At 38.1% G+C, this 19,597-nt stretch overlaps 1 protein-coding gene across 1 annotated transcript in view; it reads left to right on the top strand.

Moving 5' to 3' along the window:
• TOGARAM1 (TOG array regulator of axonemal microtubules 1) overlaps positions 1-19,597 on the top strand; it is an 80,939-nt gene that overhangs the window by 27,450 nt on the left and 33,892 nt on the right. Inside the window, exons 5-15 of the mRNA XM_065402506.1 lie at positions 2,266-2,535; positions 4,859-5,088; positions 6,670-6,773; positions 7,193-7,357; positions 9,831-9,929; positions 10,427-10,602; positions 12,387-12,555; positions 12,879-13,010; positions 15,589-15,742; positions 17,151-17,256; positions 17,628-17,863. Coding sequence (XP_065258578.1) covers positions 2,266-2,535; positions 4,859-5,088; positions 6,670-6,773; positions 7,193-7,357; positions 9,831-9,929; positions 10,427-10,602; positions 12,387-12,555; positions 12,879-13,010; positions 15,589-15,742; positions 17,151-17,256; positions 17,628-17,863 — 1,841 coding nt within the window. The remainder of the gene's footprint in view (positions 1-2,265; positions 2,536-4,858; positions 5,089-6,669; positions 6,774-7,192; positions 7,358-9,830; positions 9,930-10,426; positions 10,603-12,386; positions 12,556-12,878; positions 13,011-15,588; positions 15,743-17,150; positions 17,257-17,627; positions 17,864-19,597) is intronic.

Raw genomic sequence — 19,597 nt, forward strand, 5'->3', positions numbered from 1 at the left:
CATATCACTAAAAGCTGAGTAGTGTAGACATATCCTTAATGTATTTAAACTAAAACAAAATGGTCCTGGTTTAAACCAAACGAAGAGTGATCACTCAGCTTTTTGCAGTGGTTTGACTAAAGCAAGTTAAAATAACACTTTTAAGTTCAACCAGTACAGCTTTCTTTTGTAGAAAAGCCCTAAATTAGTTATTTGGAAGTTTTCCCACTAAAGTGACCTGATGAAGCACAATTATTAATAGCTGACTTTTTCATGCCTAGCCTATTGTTTTCAGTAGTTGTGCCATTTGTTCTTTCATTAGAATAGTCTTCTTAGCAAAGCAGCTTTCAACAGCATTTATCGTGGAACCAGACAACTTTTACTTATTCTAGATTCAGAAAGATAAATTTAGAGTACTATTTAATGTGTAACATTTTATTCCCCCAAAATGTATGTAAAATAGACCAATTTACATCTCCTAAGAGAAAGTATTCCAGACAAATGGGAAACACTTTTGTAAGCCGCTGCTAGTGTAATTAGGTTACTGTAATGGCAGAGTGTAGGGCAAAGATGCCAGAAAGTTGGCAAGCAATGAAAATACCTGAGTAAGGAGCCAGAAGATGTTCAATATAGTATCGTTTAACATATTTTGTAAAACAAACTAAAATACAATATTGAAAAACATGGGTGCATAACTAAAATATCAAAGGCTTACTTTTGGCAGTTCTTTATGACCTTCCACATATAAGTAGGGCCCTACCAAATTCATGGTCCATTTTGGTCAGTTTCACTGCCATAGGATTTTAAAAATTGTCAATTTTAATATTTTCAGCTATTTAAACCTGAAATGTCAGTGTTGTAATTGTAGGGGTCCTGACCCAAAATGGAGTTGGGGGTCGGGGGTGTTGCGGTGCTGCTGCCTGCGGAGCTGGGCACCTGGCCAATAGCCTTGCCCTCTGGCCACACAGTTCTGAAGACAGCTCAGAAGTAGGGGGGGGGCAATACTATGATACCCCTAAAATAACTTTGTGACCCCCCTGCAACTCCCTTTTGGGTCAGGACCCCCTAATTGAGAAACACGGGTCTCCCCCGTGAAATTTTTATCGTATAGGCTAAAAGCACACACAGCACCAGATTTCACGGTCTGTGACACGTTTTTCATGGCTGTGAATTTGGTAGGGCCCTAATCATAAGTAATTTACGTAGCAATAGATAATTGGATGATCTGTATGTTTTGAAGAAAGCTAGCTTCTTTGACAGGTATCATCTTGAGTTATATTAAGTCTTCTCATTAGTAAAGACAAATTTTGTAAGACACCAGCCATGTATTTTATATGCATACGCTCTTCCCACTCTGCACTGTTTGAAACAAAAACTGCCTTTGGTAGCTGTTCTAGAAAAATGAAGATGGGTGGATTTTTTAAAAACAGAAATTTTCTAATACTGTTAATCTTTTAAAAATAGCTTTTGAATAATCAATGAAATATATGTTACCAGGGAAAGTTGTATAGAAGTTGAAGACAAAGAGCAGCCTGGTCTTATATTAAAAAAAAAAAAAAAAGTAATCATACAAGCATTATTATTTTTCTCCATATGTATAGTTTTAATTCAGGAATTCACACTCAAAACCCATTGTGAGTTACTGAATTTTGCAAACTTTCAAGTAATTGAAAACCTAGAATAAAAAAGTGAGGATTATGCATCACAAAATGTACTTCAATTAATTTTGTCAACTGTAATTTAGTATTTAATTATTTGATCGCTTCATGGTATGCTGATATACTTTAGCATATTTTGTAAAAAATAATGACATCTTAGTAATACGAGACTTTTTTTCCCAGAGAGACAATTAGATATAGCCAATTTTATGTGAAGGTTATAATGCATGGGAACAAATAAGTGTGATTTAGTAGGGTTTACTGTATCTCAATAAATAGAATTATGAAATTTCAAAGGACAGGCCTAAACAAATTTATCTCTTATTGGTGTTATTAGGTTTCTGCACATCATGTGTGTCATGAGCTATTTATTTGCATAGTCTGTGTGCAACAAAATTACATGTAGAATTTCCTAGTGAAAATGCTGTGCTGCTTCAACCAAAATTGTCCTTAAAATATTGACATAATAAATAAACTTCATTTCACAAATGTGTATTTAGTAAGAAAAAATCACCTCTTTTAAAAAATATTTTTGCTGTGTTTCATGAAAATTGATTGTGTATTTTATCCTAATGAGTGATGTGTTCCCACTGTTCTTCTGAAATGGTGACATATGTCTGTATCTTACCCAGGGGAAAATTCACAGGAGAAGCATTCTCCAATTCAGCTTAAACCAGCCTTGGTGAGATCGCCAGCTTCACGGAGAGGATTGAATGGGACCAAACCTGTCCCCCCAATACCAAGGGGGGCAAGCCCGTTGCCTGATAAATCTGAATTAAACACAGCAGGACAGAAAAATGAAGAGTCTGACGATATTTGGAAGAGTGAAAAAGACAAGAAACTTGCAGTTGATCTTTCAGAATTAAATGTCAATGATAAGGAGTCAGACCAGGAAGAGGTTGGATTTAAATGTGATTTTACATACTTTAAAAAGATGCTAGAATATACATTTTATAAACAAAGAAACAAAAAACAACCCCCACCCCCACAGACACTAAACCCAACCCCCTTTAAAATCTCAGGTGTAGAAGAAAAAAAATACATATTCACTGCTGTACTTTTTGTGACCATGTCATGAATACAAAAAGACTACATTAAGATAATGTTATGTGTCTGGCAGAAACTAACTAAAGCAATAAAAGTCAGCATTGAAGGACACTCTCTGTGCCCTGGGCATATCCTCATTTCACTTACCTATTTTGAGGTTCTCAAATCAGTATGTTGACATTCTCCATTATAGTACCATGGCATGAGTTAGACATTTACACAGCCTCAACTCTCTTTGATTTTGTCCAAGGTGAAACCACAGTGCTACCTTTAATGTAGGACTTAATTAATCCTTTATTTTATTTAATGGTTTTATAGAAAATACCAAAAAGCCAAGCGCTTGATTACTGTGACTTCTGTTTAACTTCCAGAAATCTCTTGTTCAAACTCTGTTCACCTGTAAAAGTTTGTTGAAGTGCACTGTCACTGATGCAGCCCAGCACATCCTTGCTGCAGCCCTTGACACATGCTTAAATTTCCATGGAGTGAAATGAGAAAACCTGATCTAAAGTATTAATTAGATGAATAAGGGTGTCACCTATGGAGTCATGTCAGTCCATAATGTGGAGCCATTATGATGTTAACACAGCTGTAATACAGAATCCATATAAGAGAGTAGGTATAGATCATGCCTGATTTGGCTCTCCTCAGGGGATGGACAAACACACATTGTATGGAAAATTGTAATGCATCTTTGGTACAGTTAAGTTAAAGCTTTTTTTATATTAATAAATGATCATTTTTAAATAATAATTTTTATCCAGTGGGGTTTCATCCTTTGAAAATCAGAAACTCATGTATAAAAGGAAAGAAAAGCAGTACATTAAATTAGAGATTAAAGCAATCCATAAATATACCTACCACACTAGGAGTCACTGAAGCTGGGGTGGTAATGGACAGCTGTCTCAGTTTGCATCTTTTACTCCCAAAATCTTAAAAAAAAAACAAACAGAAAAAGGGTCACTAGTGAACAGGCACAGATACATGCCAACGTACCCCATACTCAAATTAATCCTAGCTCTCTACTTACCTTCCTGTGGCTCTCAAAAATCCATGGGTTGGTCCCCATCCTTAACCTATAAAGGTTGTGTTTTGGGGCCAAGGGAGGAGGGGGTTCTGAGCTTGCTGGGTTTGCTGGGAAGGTGCTTTTGAGCCTACGGGAGGGTTGGAGAGTAAGGGGTTTCTGAGCAGTGAGGTTTGATTGGAGGAAACTCAAGAGAACGTGGGGAACTCTGTACCAGAAATGAGTTGGGAGGGTTGATTGTGGGAGAATGGGGTGAGCTGGCAAATGAAGGTGTGAGTATGAATGGATTGGTGTGTGAGAGTGTGGGGGCTCTGAGTGGGTGGAAGTCACTAGTGAGAGATTGGAATGTGAGAGAAGAGACAGTGAATGGGACAAAACTGTAAGGGGGTCCAAGGTAGAAATACTGTTTTCTCCCACCCCACCCTTTATTGTAGTTTGTCCCAATCTCCCTCCGACTCCTTGCCCCAAAATCCTGCCTCATAATACAACCTACCAGTGCCCTTGTTTTCTACTCTTTGAGTATCTCCTGCAAGGAGAGGGGAGAAGATGCAGTGGAATGGGGCTGTAGTAGCTGTAGTTTCAGTACGTACTTTGGGTAACAGCCTTCACTGATAGACTGGGGTGAGATTCACCTTTGCAGTTCTCCCAACACTGGCTAGCTCAGGGACCAAAAATCAGAGCTCCCTTCCACAGACTGTCATTGAGCCAGTTAACTCTTCTGTTTAACATGAGCCTATTTAAGAAAATTATAATTTTTTTTGAAAAAAGGATTGATTGAGTGTGTGTGTGTGTGTGTGTGTGTGTGTGTGTGTGTGAGAAACCTTTCATTTTAAGCTTTGCAAAACATAACTAGATATGATGTGCATATAGCATTTGGATTTGCATTGGTTGTCCTATTAAATTGTGCATGTCTGTTTCACTTTATAAGAATAATAATGATCTCTGACATTAAACTAATAAATAACTTACTGATACATTGACTCCATGTAGATTATCTTGCCCAAAGGGGGCATAGACACAGCACTGTCATCATACAATAAATAAGAATTAAGTTTTTAGAAACAGGCTGGTATTTGACAACTTGTTCCTGTGTTTAAATGAATTATACATGCAGCGTGTAAACTCTGACATGGTTTTCAATTCTGTGTAGATGCAGAGTTCACTTAGGTCTCTCCGTAATAGTGCAGCTAAGAAGAGGGCAAAACTGAGTGGCAGCACTTCAGATCTCGAGAGCCCCGATTCTGCGCTTAAACTTGATCTGACTATGGACTTCCCTTCCCGCACTTCCTCTCCAAATGTGAGCTCTTACAGTGAAAGTGGAGTTTACAGTCAGGACTCTCTGACTTCGCCAGTGTCCACAACCCCTCAGGGAAAGATAACGTGAGTGTAATTTATATGTTAAACCCACATTGAGAATTCTGACATAATCGCTGTTGGAGTTAGTTAAATATTGAATGGTGGGAAACCTGCATTTTTTTTAATGACATTGGTTTGCTTAGTGCCTAGATTTTATCTGAGAGTTATTCCCACTTAAAATACATTGTACTGTGCTGCTGTGGTTTAATATTATTCTAATTCATTCCTGCTTTTTCTTTGACCCAGTGCCAAGCTCTAGCTATAGTAACATGAAGTAGCTGTTAAAGCCCGGCAGTGGCTAGTAAATATTTTATAATGAAGCTGAACCACAGGCAAAACAAATGAGTAAAACAGAGAATGAATCAGGAGAAGGAAGAGGTTTCTTATTGCAACCTGGAAAGTTAATCAGGAATGCATTTTCTTAAACAGATTTTTGGGTGCAGATGAAACAAATAATATAAACTTTTTTTCATTGTTGCTAAAGCTGAATTATCAACTAATGCAGCATTTCCATAGTAGCAATAATTGCTGAGAATTGTTTTCTATGTAATGCCTTCATTCTCTCAGCTCCTTTGCAAAGAGATAGTGTATTGATGGAATTGGTTTTTATGGTGCACTAAGGTTGAGCAGTTAGCTGCAGTATGTACTTATTTTTAGTTTTGTAAAATCAAGTGGGAAATATTTTGCCGAGTGTTGCAAGTACAGCCTCTCCTTACCTTCTTCCTAGGCACATGACCAAGCTGCATGCAGTTCAGGCCTGAAGAACATAATGCAAAAATCCAACAGAAAAAAACCTCTGGCATGCCATGTTGTTGCAGCATTGGCTCTGACCAGGAGCGATGGGAACAGTATTCTGTAATACAGAACATTTCCATTAGTCCCCGACGTTGCAGCCTTAATGTATGATAGTGCTCACAGCTAATGCAAGTCTGTCTAGTCCACCAGGGAGGATCTGACCTATATAAGGAAGTTTGAATTTGTGCAAGAGTGACAGAATACCATCCCAGGAGTCATTAAATACCTTGAAGTTTCTTTATATATTTAAGAGAGTTTAGTTCAGATGCTGATGTAGGCCTTGCTGGAGCCCTAGGCATAGCTGACAGGCTGAACCAAAGTAGGCCTGGCCATGGCGGAATAGTAATACACTAGGTGTCTGCTAACCAAGTGAGCACATTCATGACCAGAGAGGATGGTACAAGAACACTCAGAGTTCTCAAGTAACTACATAAACAAATGCCCACAAGAAATGGTACTAGGGCTCCAGCTAGGCCTACAGCTGGCTTTCCAGCATTGGAGGTTGAAATTCTGTGTTCACAGAACAAATACCAGCATGGGCAGGAGAAATGGAAACTTCTCCCATATACCTGCCTCGTGTAACTTTTTGCTCTTAGAAGGAGCTACTCATAGTGGAGGGGGGGTGATGAACCTGATCATTACCAAATGTATTCTTTCTCTAATCTGTAGTAAACATGACCATTTCTGGTGATGTGCTGGAAATGTTTTGTACCCAACATGTACTGTTTTCACTTTAGGTGAAAAATGTTCTTAGGCAGGGCTCCTAGTGCCATTCAGAAATATATTTATAGAAATGATTTTGTATTGCAGCAGCTCAGACATCTTTCCTCTACTTGGATGCAAATCACGTCCAGCAAGACTGTCTTCAGGAAGGAATAGAAGTACTAACGTAGTAGAACAGAGCTCCAGTGCAGGTAATTTGTTGTGCATAAAAAGAAAGAGATAACTAATTCAGTCAAAGTGAAACCATTTTAGTGAAGGATCTGTCCATTATTTTCATAACAAGCCCCACTTAAGTAGTATCTAATTTTGTCTGGTCTTAGTTGACCTATAAAATCTTAGCCCAGAAGTTTTTTTTTTTTTTTTTTTTTTTACTCTATTAGACTTTAATTGACCATTTTGAAATCCTACTGTGGGGCTGTGTATGAGAGGAGACTTCTGGGATTGTTTCTTTTCCTTTTCCTGTAACACAGCTAGGGCATGTTAAAACTGGCCTCAACCCTGCAGAGCTATCAAAAAATGTGATGATTTGAGGGTTTTTTTATTTATGAAATGGTGACACACCATTTCAGTGATACATACTGAACACTTCGCTATGGATTCTGTTGTGCAGGGATAACATTTCATGATAAAGCAACCTCTAATGTGAGCATAATTGGCCAACGTCTGAACTATGGAAATGGATCTGGTGATTATGAAGATGACAAGCAGAGAGAAGTATCACCTTGTGTTAAAGGTCAGAACAAAGAGCATCAAAGGCATTGTAAACCTACAAAAGGTTAGTGAGCTTCCTATGTTCCTGTGACGTCCTATTTATGGCAAAAAAATCCCAAACATTTGTTAGCTTTTTATAAATCAAATATTTCATGGAATTCAACTTGGTCCTATAATTACAATCTCTATTTATCTTAATAAGATATACTTGTGAAATTAACAAGCAGTTAATTAACTAGTGTTAGATAACTGTTAAAGTCTCCGGGATAGGAAAAGATTTGAAATGAATTATCAGAATCTCACTTTTCTCAGCCAAAATATGGATATAGCTATATATATTTCATTTTTTAAATTAAGCCATCGTTATTGGTAAAGTTCAGGCAGATAAATCATAAGCTTTTGTGTTTAAGTTCTAATGAAGTCTTGAAAAGTTGCATTGATTTAGCACTAGGCACATATTAGTAATATACAAAAGCTACTGCTCCCTGCATCGTAATCAGCTTACCTATGGTTAAAGGATTTTGGCTTTTATGTGTTTCTCTGACTCTGGCCATTATTAGCATATAGCCATGATAGTGTGTCTTTTTGACCAAGAAAGCTAAAAATGAAAGCCAAATTAAGGGATACAGTCTTCATCTTTTACATCACTTCTCACAATCCTGGGTTTAGCAAGCCAATGCTCAAACCACTGAGCTATCCCCTCCCCCCAATCTGGGTGATTGGTAGTGGCTAAAGTAAATATCCTGTGGCAGTATTTTAGTTTCTGATGTGAAATGTATTGGTCTTATGTCAAAGCCTGATAGACGTGTGATGTATAAAGAAAGTCTCCAAGAGAATCTGTCCCCAAAGAGTATGGTTTTCCGCTCTTTTTTTCTTTTTCTTTTTAGCATTAAAAATTTGGGGACTTATTTACCCTGCAAACTCTCCAGTCAGCATAGATATAGTGACATGATGCCATTACAAGAGACTGAAAGCTGAGCAATTGGAGTGAAGGGGGGGGAAGGGATTTTAGTCAAGACTGTTTAACACTTTTGTTTGTTAACACCAGTTTAATTCCTGTTGCCTATGAAACACCATGATTGTAAGCCATCTGGGACAGACACTGGCTTCTTCTTCTTTGTACAACATGTAGGACAATCCTTGGTTAGATTCTTAGCTGCTACTGTAATATAAGTAATATTTGGCTAAAGATACAATTCCCATGCCTGTTCGGTTAAGGTATAAAAGCTTGCATTAAACAGCTTGTTAGAACCTCAAGAAGTTATTCAATTAAAGCAGACACGACCAGGCTTGATGTACCTCATATTTCTAAGGTATAAAATAAATAGCAACTAATAACCTTTTTGGGGGGGGGAGAGATAGGGGATGGGGGGAGCAGAGGAGACATTAACCCCTCCCCCAAAACAAACCAGTTCCAGGCTTTCTATTATGTTATGTAAAATAAAAAGGGGGGTGGAGTGGAGGGAGTAGAAGCAAAAATCCAGAATAAAAAACCAATCATTTGCTGGTCAGTTTCAACATCATCAGCCCCATCTCCCTAAAGTTAACTTTCCATAGGGAAGGAGTTAGATGGAGGTTGAGTCAGGAAACAGAACAGCTCTCATGGGACAGAGTCTTAAAGGGCTTAAGAATTCTTTTGACTCTTCAGTTGGTATAGCCCTGGCTTGGTCTCAATCCTCTGTGCTCAAAAGTCTTTGTTATAGACTGTCAGATGTAATCATAATAATAAAATAAAGTCAGGCTTGCAGCACATCAGCATCTATTTGCCATAACATTTTTTTTACTTTATTTGTGATTTTTTCCAGTGACTATCTGACTTTCCTCAAGCTGAAAATGTTGTTAACTCCATGGGAGTTATTTAATGCTAAAGAATGTAATGCCAGTCTGCCATTGTTACTGACTGACATTGCCATATATGCAAACAGTGCAACCAGAATTAAAATATAAAATGTATGTTAACTGAAAAATTGAAGAACTGCTAAATTGTGCAGTAATCAACATGAAGTGCTCTTTGGAACAGAAAACCAGTGGTTTTCAATTGATGCTAAATTGGCACAATTGTGCTGAATTATTGGAAAAATAGGTGCATGGAAAATAATTCTGTTAAGCGAGTTGGTATTTAGTATATTTGGAAGTAATGATATTTAGTATATGTGATATAGTACTTCTGAGAATTTCAGCATTAATTAAGCCTTGCAATACTCTAGTAAATTAGAAATACAGTCCTGCATAAAAGTGATTAATCAGTTCAAACTAAGTTTGGTAAGATGATACACCTCTACCTCGATATAACGCTGTCCTCGGGAGCCAAAAAATCTTACCGCATTATAGGTGAAACCGCGTTATATCGAACTTGCTTTGATCCACCGGAGTGCGCAGCCTCCCCACCCCCCCGGAGCACTGCTTTACCATGTTATATCCGAATTCGTGTTATATCGGGTCGCGTTATATCGAGGTAGAGGTGTACTTTGGAAGAATGCAATATATAGTAATGGGTAAACTACATGATTTAGCTCTTCTTTGTGTGTAATTTTTAGGATTTACAGGGTCAACATCTAGTTTACAGCAAATTAACAACCTAGACTTCATTTCACCGAGTGCCCTGTCTGAAGATTCTGTAGTAATTGTTGGAAAAGGTATTTTAAAATAACATTTTATTTTCTATATGTGCAATACAATTTTAGTATAGAAACAAAGCCTGTATTTTTGGACAGTCAGGAGAAGAGGAGTTGAAATGAGCTCATTCAAATGTTTATTATTTAAAGATTAAACAATCCCCAATTTTTAAAATAAATTAAAAGTATTAAAGTTGAAAAAAGGATTGGAATTACTGTATATTTTTACATTCTTAATGAGAAATGTAATATACACTGTACTACAATATTAGCATTAAATAACAAAGAACAGTGAGAAAATATGAGGACCAAATTTTGCACGTATACCCACCCATAAAGTCCCATTGCAGTCAGTGGAAATGCATAATGTAACTTTGGGTAGAATTTGGCACTAACGTTAGAGCAACCCAAGTTTTATTTTCTGGAATTATTTTTGCTTTGCTTTAGTTTGTTACTGAGTGACTTCTGCTGTGTGAAAATGACCTCTTGGTGAGGTTACAATATGATAACCATTTCAGGTGTTTTTGGAAGCCCCCCATCTGCGTCATTAACATACAGCCAGTCCATGATATCGTGTGTGGAGAACGGAGACGTCCTTTCTCTCAAACAAGGCATTGAGCCTCTCTCAGGGATCTATGGGAGAGCTGTCCAGCAGAACAGTGCACCTTTCCTTGATACTGAACATGAGAAAGATGTAAGAGTGTAAAACAGATTTGATTGTTTTTCAAGTGTCACCAGTGAATATAGTTTTATGTTCTCCAGATTCTGGTAAATAAATGTTTGATTAAAGTACAGTCATCGATATCTCAGGTGGCTGGTAATGGGATACAGAGCTTTTTATTTCTTGGGCTCTGGTCTAATTCCAGCACAGGCTGGAGACTAAAACCCAGTGAATAATAATGAGGAGTAATTTGTCAATATCTTGATGACCTCTGAACAAAATGTTGCTTTGTCTGTTTGCACACTTTTAGTAAACATTTCTGTGAATAGTTTTGTTTGTACAAATGTTCACACAAAGTTGTCTTTAGACCTGAAATAGAGATTTATTTTATTTCATCAGTCTTTTTATGACAATTCAAACAGATTAAAGGGATACATTTGGTGAAGGAATTCAATTGGTTGTTGCAAATGTTCAATTCAATGCAGTTGTTTGTTCAGCTGTAGCAGGTACTGAAATGTATCAACATCACAAAATAGCCATTAAAACTGTTACTAATTAGCAATTTTTGTTAACACTCTGAGCAAAGAGACCAAGGCTTGAATGGACATGGAGAATGAACTTCCCACTGGCCCCTAAGGTAGTCCCTTCCTTTCATGATCGGGATATTTTGGCAAGGCAGTGTGAGGAACCAGCTGCTGTTACTGACCATCATCTGTTGTGTGGACAAAAAGAGGACTGTAGTTTGCAGACATTTAATCCAGCACCATTCATAAGCCATACATTCCCTGTAAATAATCTTGTCTCAGTGTCTACCCTGTGGAGAGATTTCATGAAGAGCTGTGCTGCTACTTACATCTTGTTCAACTTTCTTATGACTTTGAACATTAATATTTATTTGTGTAAAATAACACAAGGTCAAGGTACGTCTTCAAAATGAAAATCATATTTCTTCCTGAAAATGCATGTCAAGTAACCTCTAAGGTTGTTAAATTTAAAGAAATTAATGACCATTTATCTGTTTTCTCACTTCGTTTAATCTGTGCACTTGACTGCAATTTTAATAGTCAGTTTCATTATTTCCTTATAAATAAGGGAGAAAATTACTAACTGAAAATACTCCTAGACTTTAAGGCCAGAAGGGACCATCATGATCATCTAGTCTGATCCCCCGCACATCGCAGAACCTCACTTGCCCACTTCTTCAATAGGCCCATATCCTCTGGCTGAGTTACTGAAGTCCTTAGATCTTGATTTAAAGACTTCAAGTTACAGAGAATCCACCATTTACCCTTAAGCATAAACAGGGGATCACAAGAACCCTTTAAGTAATTTTTAAAATAATCAGGTCTCACAGTTTGAAGACTGCTCTATCAAAAAATTGTTTAAAAAAAAGTCAAATAATTGAAGTTGGGCTGGACTCCATACCCTTTACTCAAATTAGTGAGTAGTTATTCACACAAGTAGTACCATTAAATCGAGGGGTTCACAGTCCTGCTCCCCCTAATAACTTAATTATTCATAGATTACCACGAGTGATTATTTCTGTGCTGCAAAGAGTCTCATGCTCATTTTACACAATATAAGTAGTCCCACTGACTTCAGTGGGACTGCTCACAGTGCATAGAGGTAAGCACATGCAGAAGTCTTTGCAGGATTGGGTCCTAAATTAGCGTAAATAATTCCCAAACGCACTGTGGAGTAGTAGCAGAAGTTGTGAGCTTCTTTGTTTAGCAAAGATGATTCCCAGGGTTAAGTTATTGACTGAACTATTTCAGTTCAATTACATTTTACAGTGGGACTTTTCCTGTTTTGTGCAGATGAAAGTTGCCATGTCAAAATCTGCCCGGGATAAGATGAGGCAGAAGAAGAAAGAAGAAAAAGAACAGAGTCATAAAGAACATCAGGAAGTCAATGATGTTGAAAAAAAGGAACGAAATCCCTGGGAACGACTTAAACATAGTGAACCAGAGAAAATGGCAACAGAAAGTAATGTTTAGTATTTTGTCAATTTAATGGCATACTATTAAATGGTGTTGACTAAGAAGTATGTTCTAAATCTGGTATAATAACACTAATTATTTAAGGTTATGACTGCCCAAAATGATATCCGGTATTACTGAAATGTTATGCTACAATGTAATCTTCATGAGTTTATTTGTTGTTGGATATAAAATACTAACAATAATAAGGAAGGAATTTATGACAGATAAGCTGACTGTTTCTGAGATCTTTATAGAGTACAGTATAGTACTAAGAAATAGCGACCTCTTCCCTTTTTCTGATTTTCCTGTTCTTTCTCTGTTTTGTAGGTTTAAGTTTTTATGGAAATGTGTTAACATCCAAGAATGAGTCTTTATCTTTAGAAGATGTTGCCTTCAGTGCTTCACTAAAAAGAACATCCAGTTTAAAGAAGACACAGTCTTCAGTCTTGCTGGATTCAGGTAAGCTGTTACAGTTAATTAAATGTAAAACACTGTATTAAAATGTTTGGATGCTGGCAGATGAGACAAACCCATAGTGTAATCAGGCTTAATATGCTTTATTTTAAAACTGTAGTTTCATTTTTTCCCCCTATTACAGGAATGTGTGCAGAGCTGTGTATGCCCTTACATTTTAGCTCAGTGCTAGTTACCACTTCTTATTACTAATAAGAAATCGTTACAGAGAATAAACTTACATTTTGGAGGTATAGAACAACACTTCTAATACATTTTTCACATCTCCATCTTCTTTTGTGGAAGAGGCAGATACATATCCCAAAACTGCAAGCAGTTACAAAGACAAATTTTATTGATAGATTGAAACCCACATTAAAATACTGTGTCCCCCAATGAGCATAAAATCCTGACCCAATGTTATCTATGTGTGTTAACCAGATGGGGGGGAAAAGACAAACACTTGGGTGAAATTTTGGCCCTATTGAAATCAATGGCAAAACTCCCACTGACCTTTAAATAGAGCTAGGATTTCACCAAAAGTTTATCATACGGTAATTGCTGTTTTAGCAAAACAGCACTAAGGCTTAGATGCTAAAGTTGCATCCCTGGCACCCGCTAAGGCACTCAGGTCCTGATCCTACAAAGACTTACACATTTGCTTATACTTAAGTACATGAGTAATCCCATTGAAATCAGTAAAAATTAAGCACATGCGACTGAAGTCTTAGATGCTATACTTATGAGTGTAGAATAGATATACCTAAAAACATAACCACCATTTTTACTCCTTAGTCCCTGACTCTCTTTACTCAAGATACCTGAGAAGCAGCACAGAGGTTGTAAGAATCATTATTGGGTGGAGGGTTCTAGGATTTTATTTTATTTTATTTTATTTTTTGTGATATGAGTTCCATGGCAATCCTCAGTCTCGGTAGCTTCTTCCAGAATAGCACACAGCCATTTCCCCATAAAGTGTGTTGTGTTTGTTCCTGAGCAGGGCATGCCTACCATCCTGATGTTTTTAGCTCTTCATATATTATCTCCTTCCTAACATTCCATGATGAAGACAGAGCAACAGTGCAGCTGCAGCTCAGTTCTGCTGCTGGCAGCTCCCTAAGTTTCTGCAAAGCTCTGCCCCAATCCAGCCCAGGTGGGGGTTACAAGAAGCTGGGGAATTCTATAGTGTTTGCCAACTGTCAGTGGTCCCCAGGGACGCTCCAGTAAGCGTGGCTAGTCAGAGTGCGGTGTACAGGGGACTGCAGGGGAGGTGACATAGGAACCAACTATCCCGACTACATTGACTACAGGCAGTTTGTTCCGTTTGCACTGTCTAGTGAGCAGAGTGATGCTAAGGCTCTAGTTCAGGGCGTGTGCAGGGTCACTAGTTTTTGATTACCTTACCAGAGGAACAAGAGTTGACGATGATTAGATGTCTGACCTGCAAGGAAAATACAATTTTAGGCAAGTTATTTTTGGGTCACTGAGGTGGTCTCTGCTCCCTTGAAATATTTTTCATCTAGAGTTTGGCAAATAGAGACGTTTAAAACCCTAGGGGCATTTCACTTTTTTCCCCCTTTCTTAGTGACTCAAATTATTTAATGGAGTAAAAACAAAGTTAAAAACCCCCCAGATACTATATGTCAGTTTAAGGGAAGAATAACTCTGATGCAGTTAAAATGTCTGATAGAAAGCCCTTCAAACTGGAGGCTTATAGCTGCTATGCTGGTAGTTCTTTAGCCATTATCAATAGGCTAGAACAGTAGCAATACAAACTAAAAAACAAATGCATTTTGGATTATGAAATGATTTAGAAATTCTTCTTTCTAGTTTGCTAGTAAAACTTATTGAAAATCTACAGCTGTCTTTGCAATTATATTATAGGTAGTGTGATATTGATAAACTGAATTTGAGCAATAGCTCATTAAAATTTAAAATGAATGATTCACTAGCAGTAAAATTGAAAGGAATGATTCAGAGGTGTTAACTATTCCTGCTGGGAACATTTAATTGTGGAATTTGTGTATTTTTATGACTGCATAGCTTGGAACATTAGAGATTTCTGGGGAGCTATTCAGTCCTTAGGCCAAGATTTTGTTGCCTCTCCAAACTATAGAACCAAATACCTGTTTATATCAGAAAAGTCTGTAATTGAGAAACAGCACATCATTTCGTCTGAATTCTGGAAAAATTCTCAGTTATGGGGATATAAAGAATTTTCAAATTAGACTTCTAAATAAATTCAAATGCAGGCAGTAGCCTTCTTAGGTTTGCCCACAATATCTTTGAATGCATCTGTTTGTCCATGTAAAACCTTGCATTTGTATGTGCAATTCAAGTTACAGTCTTCAAAGTGAGTGCCTGTGTGCACAAATTTTCATTTAAATGCACCAAATTGTGCGCTTGCAAATATTGTGGGTGTAACTGTGGTGACCTTTTTGAAAACTCAGCCCTTTAGCAATAGTAATCTGTCCAGATACCAGCTTTAGTGTAGCTAACTACGTTCATGTCTTACTGCTAGTCACTTTCTTCATATTATGACGATTGTCACTGATTATTGCTTAAACACTTAATGACTTTACAGATGAAACATCTCCTGGACCGCGAGGGCAGTATAAGGATCGGACCCCGTCAGTCACGCATAGTCCAGAGATAATGGATCCATCAGAATTGCGACCCTTTTCAAAACCTGAAACAGCACTGACAGAAGCATTGCGACTTTTAGCTGATGATGACTGGTGTGTATACATATACACACACATATATGGAGTCGGATTATAATTTGCAGCATTTATGTTAATACTTATTTTTAAAAAATGAAATGTACTTAGCTTTTTGGTCAAAAAAGTAGTCTGTTTAGTAAAATATAAGAAAAGAGGGCAAGTCCTCATGGTTGCAAAGAAAATATTGAAAAAGTGAACCAGGCACAGCCATCGGAGTGATGCCTGCCTGAGTTTGCAGACAGCCTGAGACAACAGCTCTGAGAGGTGGGACAAGCATCTCAGTGGGTTGTTAATTCCAAGACCCAGTGTGCTGCGGAGCTCGCAACCAACATCACTGTATTGTTCCAGATGTGAGGATGGGCCCCTACTGACACTCCAGAGATGAGCAGTGACATTGGCCTATTGGCCCCCTTCCTGCCTCTCTTTGGGGTGGGGAGGGGACGGGGATGATGTACCTACAGCCCCGTCCTGTCTTAATCCAGCCCTGCTACTGTCTGTACCAAGGAATATTTTTGCGAGAGCTTCTAGTTTAAATGATTGCTGTTTTGGGAAACAATTTGTATTCACTATTTGTTTCCTTAATAATCCCGATGGTTGTGCTACTTGGACACAGAATCAAAGGCAGGGCTGGAAGGACCTCAAGAGGTCATCTAGTCCAGTGTTTCTCAATCTTTTTGATAGTAGGGACCGGCTTTCTGCCTTCCTAAACTGTGTCAGGGAAATCTCAGGGACTGGTACCGGTCCAAGGACTAGTCGTTGAGAAACACTGCTGTAGTTCATCCCCCTGCGCTGAGGCAGGACCAAGTAAACCTAAACCATCCCTGTCTGACCTACTCTTAAAAACCTCCAATGATGGGAACTCCACAACCTCCCTAGGAAGCCTGTTCCAGAGTTTAACTATCTTTATAGTTAGAAAGTTTCCTAATATCTAATGTAAATCTCCCTTGCTGCAGATTAAGCCCATTACTGCTTCTCCTACCTTCAGTGGACATGGAGAACAATTGATCACCATCCTCTTCATAACAACCCTTAACATATTGGAAGACTTTTATCAGGTCGTCTCCCCCCATCCCTCCCTCGTCTTTTCTCATGACTAAACATGCCCAGGTTTTTTAACCTTTTTTCATAGGTCAGGTTTTCTAAAGCTTTTATAGTTTTTGTTGCTCTCCTCTGGGCTCTCGACAGTCTGTCCATGAAGTGTGGCCCCCAGAATTGGACACATTGCTCCAGCAGAGGCCTCACCATGCTGAGCAGAGCAGGACATACAACAGACCATATGGATATTAGTCTTTTTTGCAACTGCAGTGCATTGTTGACTCGTATTCAATTTATGATCCACTGTCACCCCAGACATTCTAGTTATCTGCTGTCTCTGTGGTTTTTGTGAGATACTGCTTTTAATTTAAATATTTATTTTATATAGGGAGAAGAAGATCGAAGGACTGAACTTTGTTCGATGTTTGTCTGCCTACCATGTTGATGTGTTGACTGGAAAGCTGCATGAAACAAGTCTGGCTGTAGTTCAAGAGGTTAAATTTTCATATAAAAATCTTATGCCAAAAATATTGTTTTGATAGGACTGAGTAAACATTTGAGTGGCAAGGTGTTATGTTCAGTTGCTGCTGTTTTCTGTATGTTGACCATCTTTCAAAGGATGGGTGCACAGTTTTGTAAAGCAGCCTGTATTTGGGATATTCAGTATTTTTAAATTTGCTTGAAAGCTGTGAAAATTAAGATCTAACCTGATAGCATTTTGATATGTTATGCATCTTAACTCCCACCCATCAGGAATCAAGATGAGAATTTCTCTTTTTCTAAATGACTAAAAATTTACAAAGAGGAAAATAAAATTAAGCTTTACTACTTACACATTGTTTGTTTGGGTTTTTCCTGTTTGCAGGTGAAGAATTTACGCTCAGGCGTTTCCCGAGCTGCTGTAGTCTGTTTAGGGGATTTGTTCACCTACCTGAAAAAGAGCATGGATCAAGAACTAGACAGTACTGTAAAAGTCCTGTTGCACAAAGCCGGGGAATCCAACACCTTTATAAGGGAAGACGTAGACAAAGCATTGAAGGCTATGGTTAATAATGTGACTCCAGCACGTGCACTTTGTTCTCTTATAAATGGAGGTCAAAGGTAACTCCTAAAGAGCTTGTAATGAAATAACTAAGAAAAAATTCGGTGCATCACATAAGGCACTTAGTTTTTCTTATCAAAGCAGAACATTCAAAGTGAAATACTCCAGCCTTCCAAAACTCTGCTTATCCAGAGCAATGTTTTTTGGCAGTCAAATAAAATGTAAGATTTTTTTCCATTATCATGGTAAAAGGTATCAGATTAGTAAAATTTGTGCCTGGTTGGTACATTTTGTGATAGTTTTGTAAGACTGCAGTAATCTGTAGTAGTGTTCATTGCCATGTTCTTGAGAAGCCTGATAACATTTATTGTCTTCTGGCAGAGCTTATTTAGTCCATCCTCCTCTGCCACCTATTTTGTTGTCATAAACCTTTCTCTTCAGCAGTTTTGGGAAAGTGGTTTTCTTTCACTTCTGGCTACGTCTGAACACATCCTTCTTGATCGATTTCACAGTACTGAGACTACACTCTCCGAGTGGCTAACAAGCTGCTCTTTGTCTCTGTACATGAATTTCGACTTCCTGCTTGGTTTTGGCATGAGTTTTCATTCTATCAATCATTCTTTGAGTACCTTAAACGAGACAACTTCTCTCCATCTCTTTTTTTCATGATTTGAATCCTATTCTCTCCCCTTTGTTTTTGGTAGAAAGTTTACTCGTTCCGTTTTTCATTAAGCATATTGTCTTTTGACCTTTTATATCCTCTATCCATCTTCCATCTATAGGACCTCTAGTAGTTAGCTTCAGTCTTAGACATCCCTTCTAGTGATGTATACCTTTTTCATCTCATTCTGTGATCTCTCTGCCTGCTTCTGGATATATATGAATTTTCAATGCTAAGTCCTCCCTCTCCAGTGTCTCTGACGGTCACACTCCTTAACTCAAACTTTAACTTTGTCCCCAGAGTTAAAAATCTTGGCTTTTTTCTTGATTCTAGCCTTTCCCCCCCTACTTTTCTTGCTGGCAAGTTGGTCTGTCACAATTTCCAGAATGCTGCCAGAATCTGATTCTTTTTCTGCTGGAATCCTTATTTCTGTGTCATTACTTCCCAGCGGACTGTTGTAATTCCCTGACTAAACTTCTGGGGGTACAGAATACTGCCTCCCAGGCTGTGGGGAAAAAATGTTCCAATTGCTTATCCCTCAGCTAAGCTAAGACTGTAATTTGGTGTCCAACAAGAAAATGTGGTTTGTCCCTGTATTTGGTCTGTGGTCTCGTTCTCTCTGATAAATTAAAATAACACACGGTATCTGTTGTGATTGCCTAAAGCAGTGGTTCCCAAACTGGGGTTCATGAAATGTTACAGGGGGTTCTCAGGGAAAAAAATCCCTAATGACAGACAGTGCTGTCCCTAGGGACCCTGGGCAGCACGGGGCCAGCAGCCCGGAGCCCCTGGACTTCCAAGAGCTAAGCAGATCAAAGCAAGCCTATCTATCACACTGAGGAGATTTAAACTTCAAGACGCCTTATAAGAAATGGAAAGGGAGGTGGATATTTTTTGGTGTTTTTAAAATTAAATAGGCAGCTAGTCTTGTTTTTAAAATGATTATAAAGAACAAGTTTAAGCTTTGTTGTAACATGCGTTGTTTGCGTGGACTGCTCAAGACCTGAATGCTTGTGTAGGAGGAACTCTTTGAGTTGGCTTCTTAAATACCTTCATGCTGTTTCACATCTGATACTCCTTTATGAAACATAGGAGCCTTGTCTTATAACAGCTTATTCAAAGTGATACAAGC

This window comes from Emys orbicularis, chromosome 4 (genome assembly GCF_028017835.1).
Source record: "Emys orbicularis isolate rEmyOrb1 chromosome 4, rEmyOrb1.hap1, whole genome shotgun sequence".
Classification (NCBI taxonomy): domain Eukaryota; kingdom Metazoa; phylum Chordata; order Testudines; family Emydidae; genus Emys; species Emys orbicularis.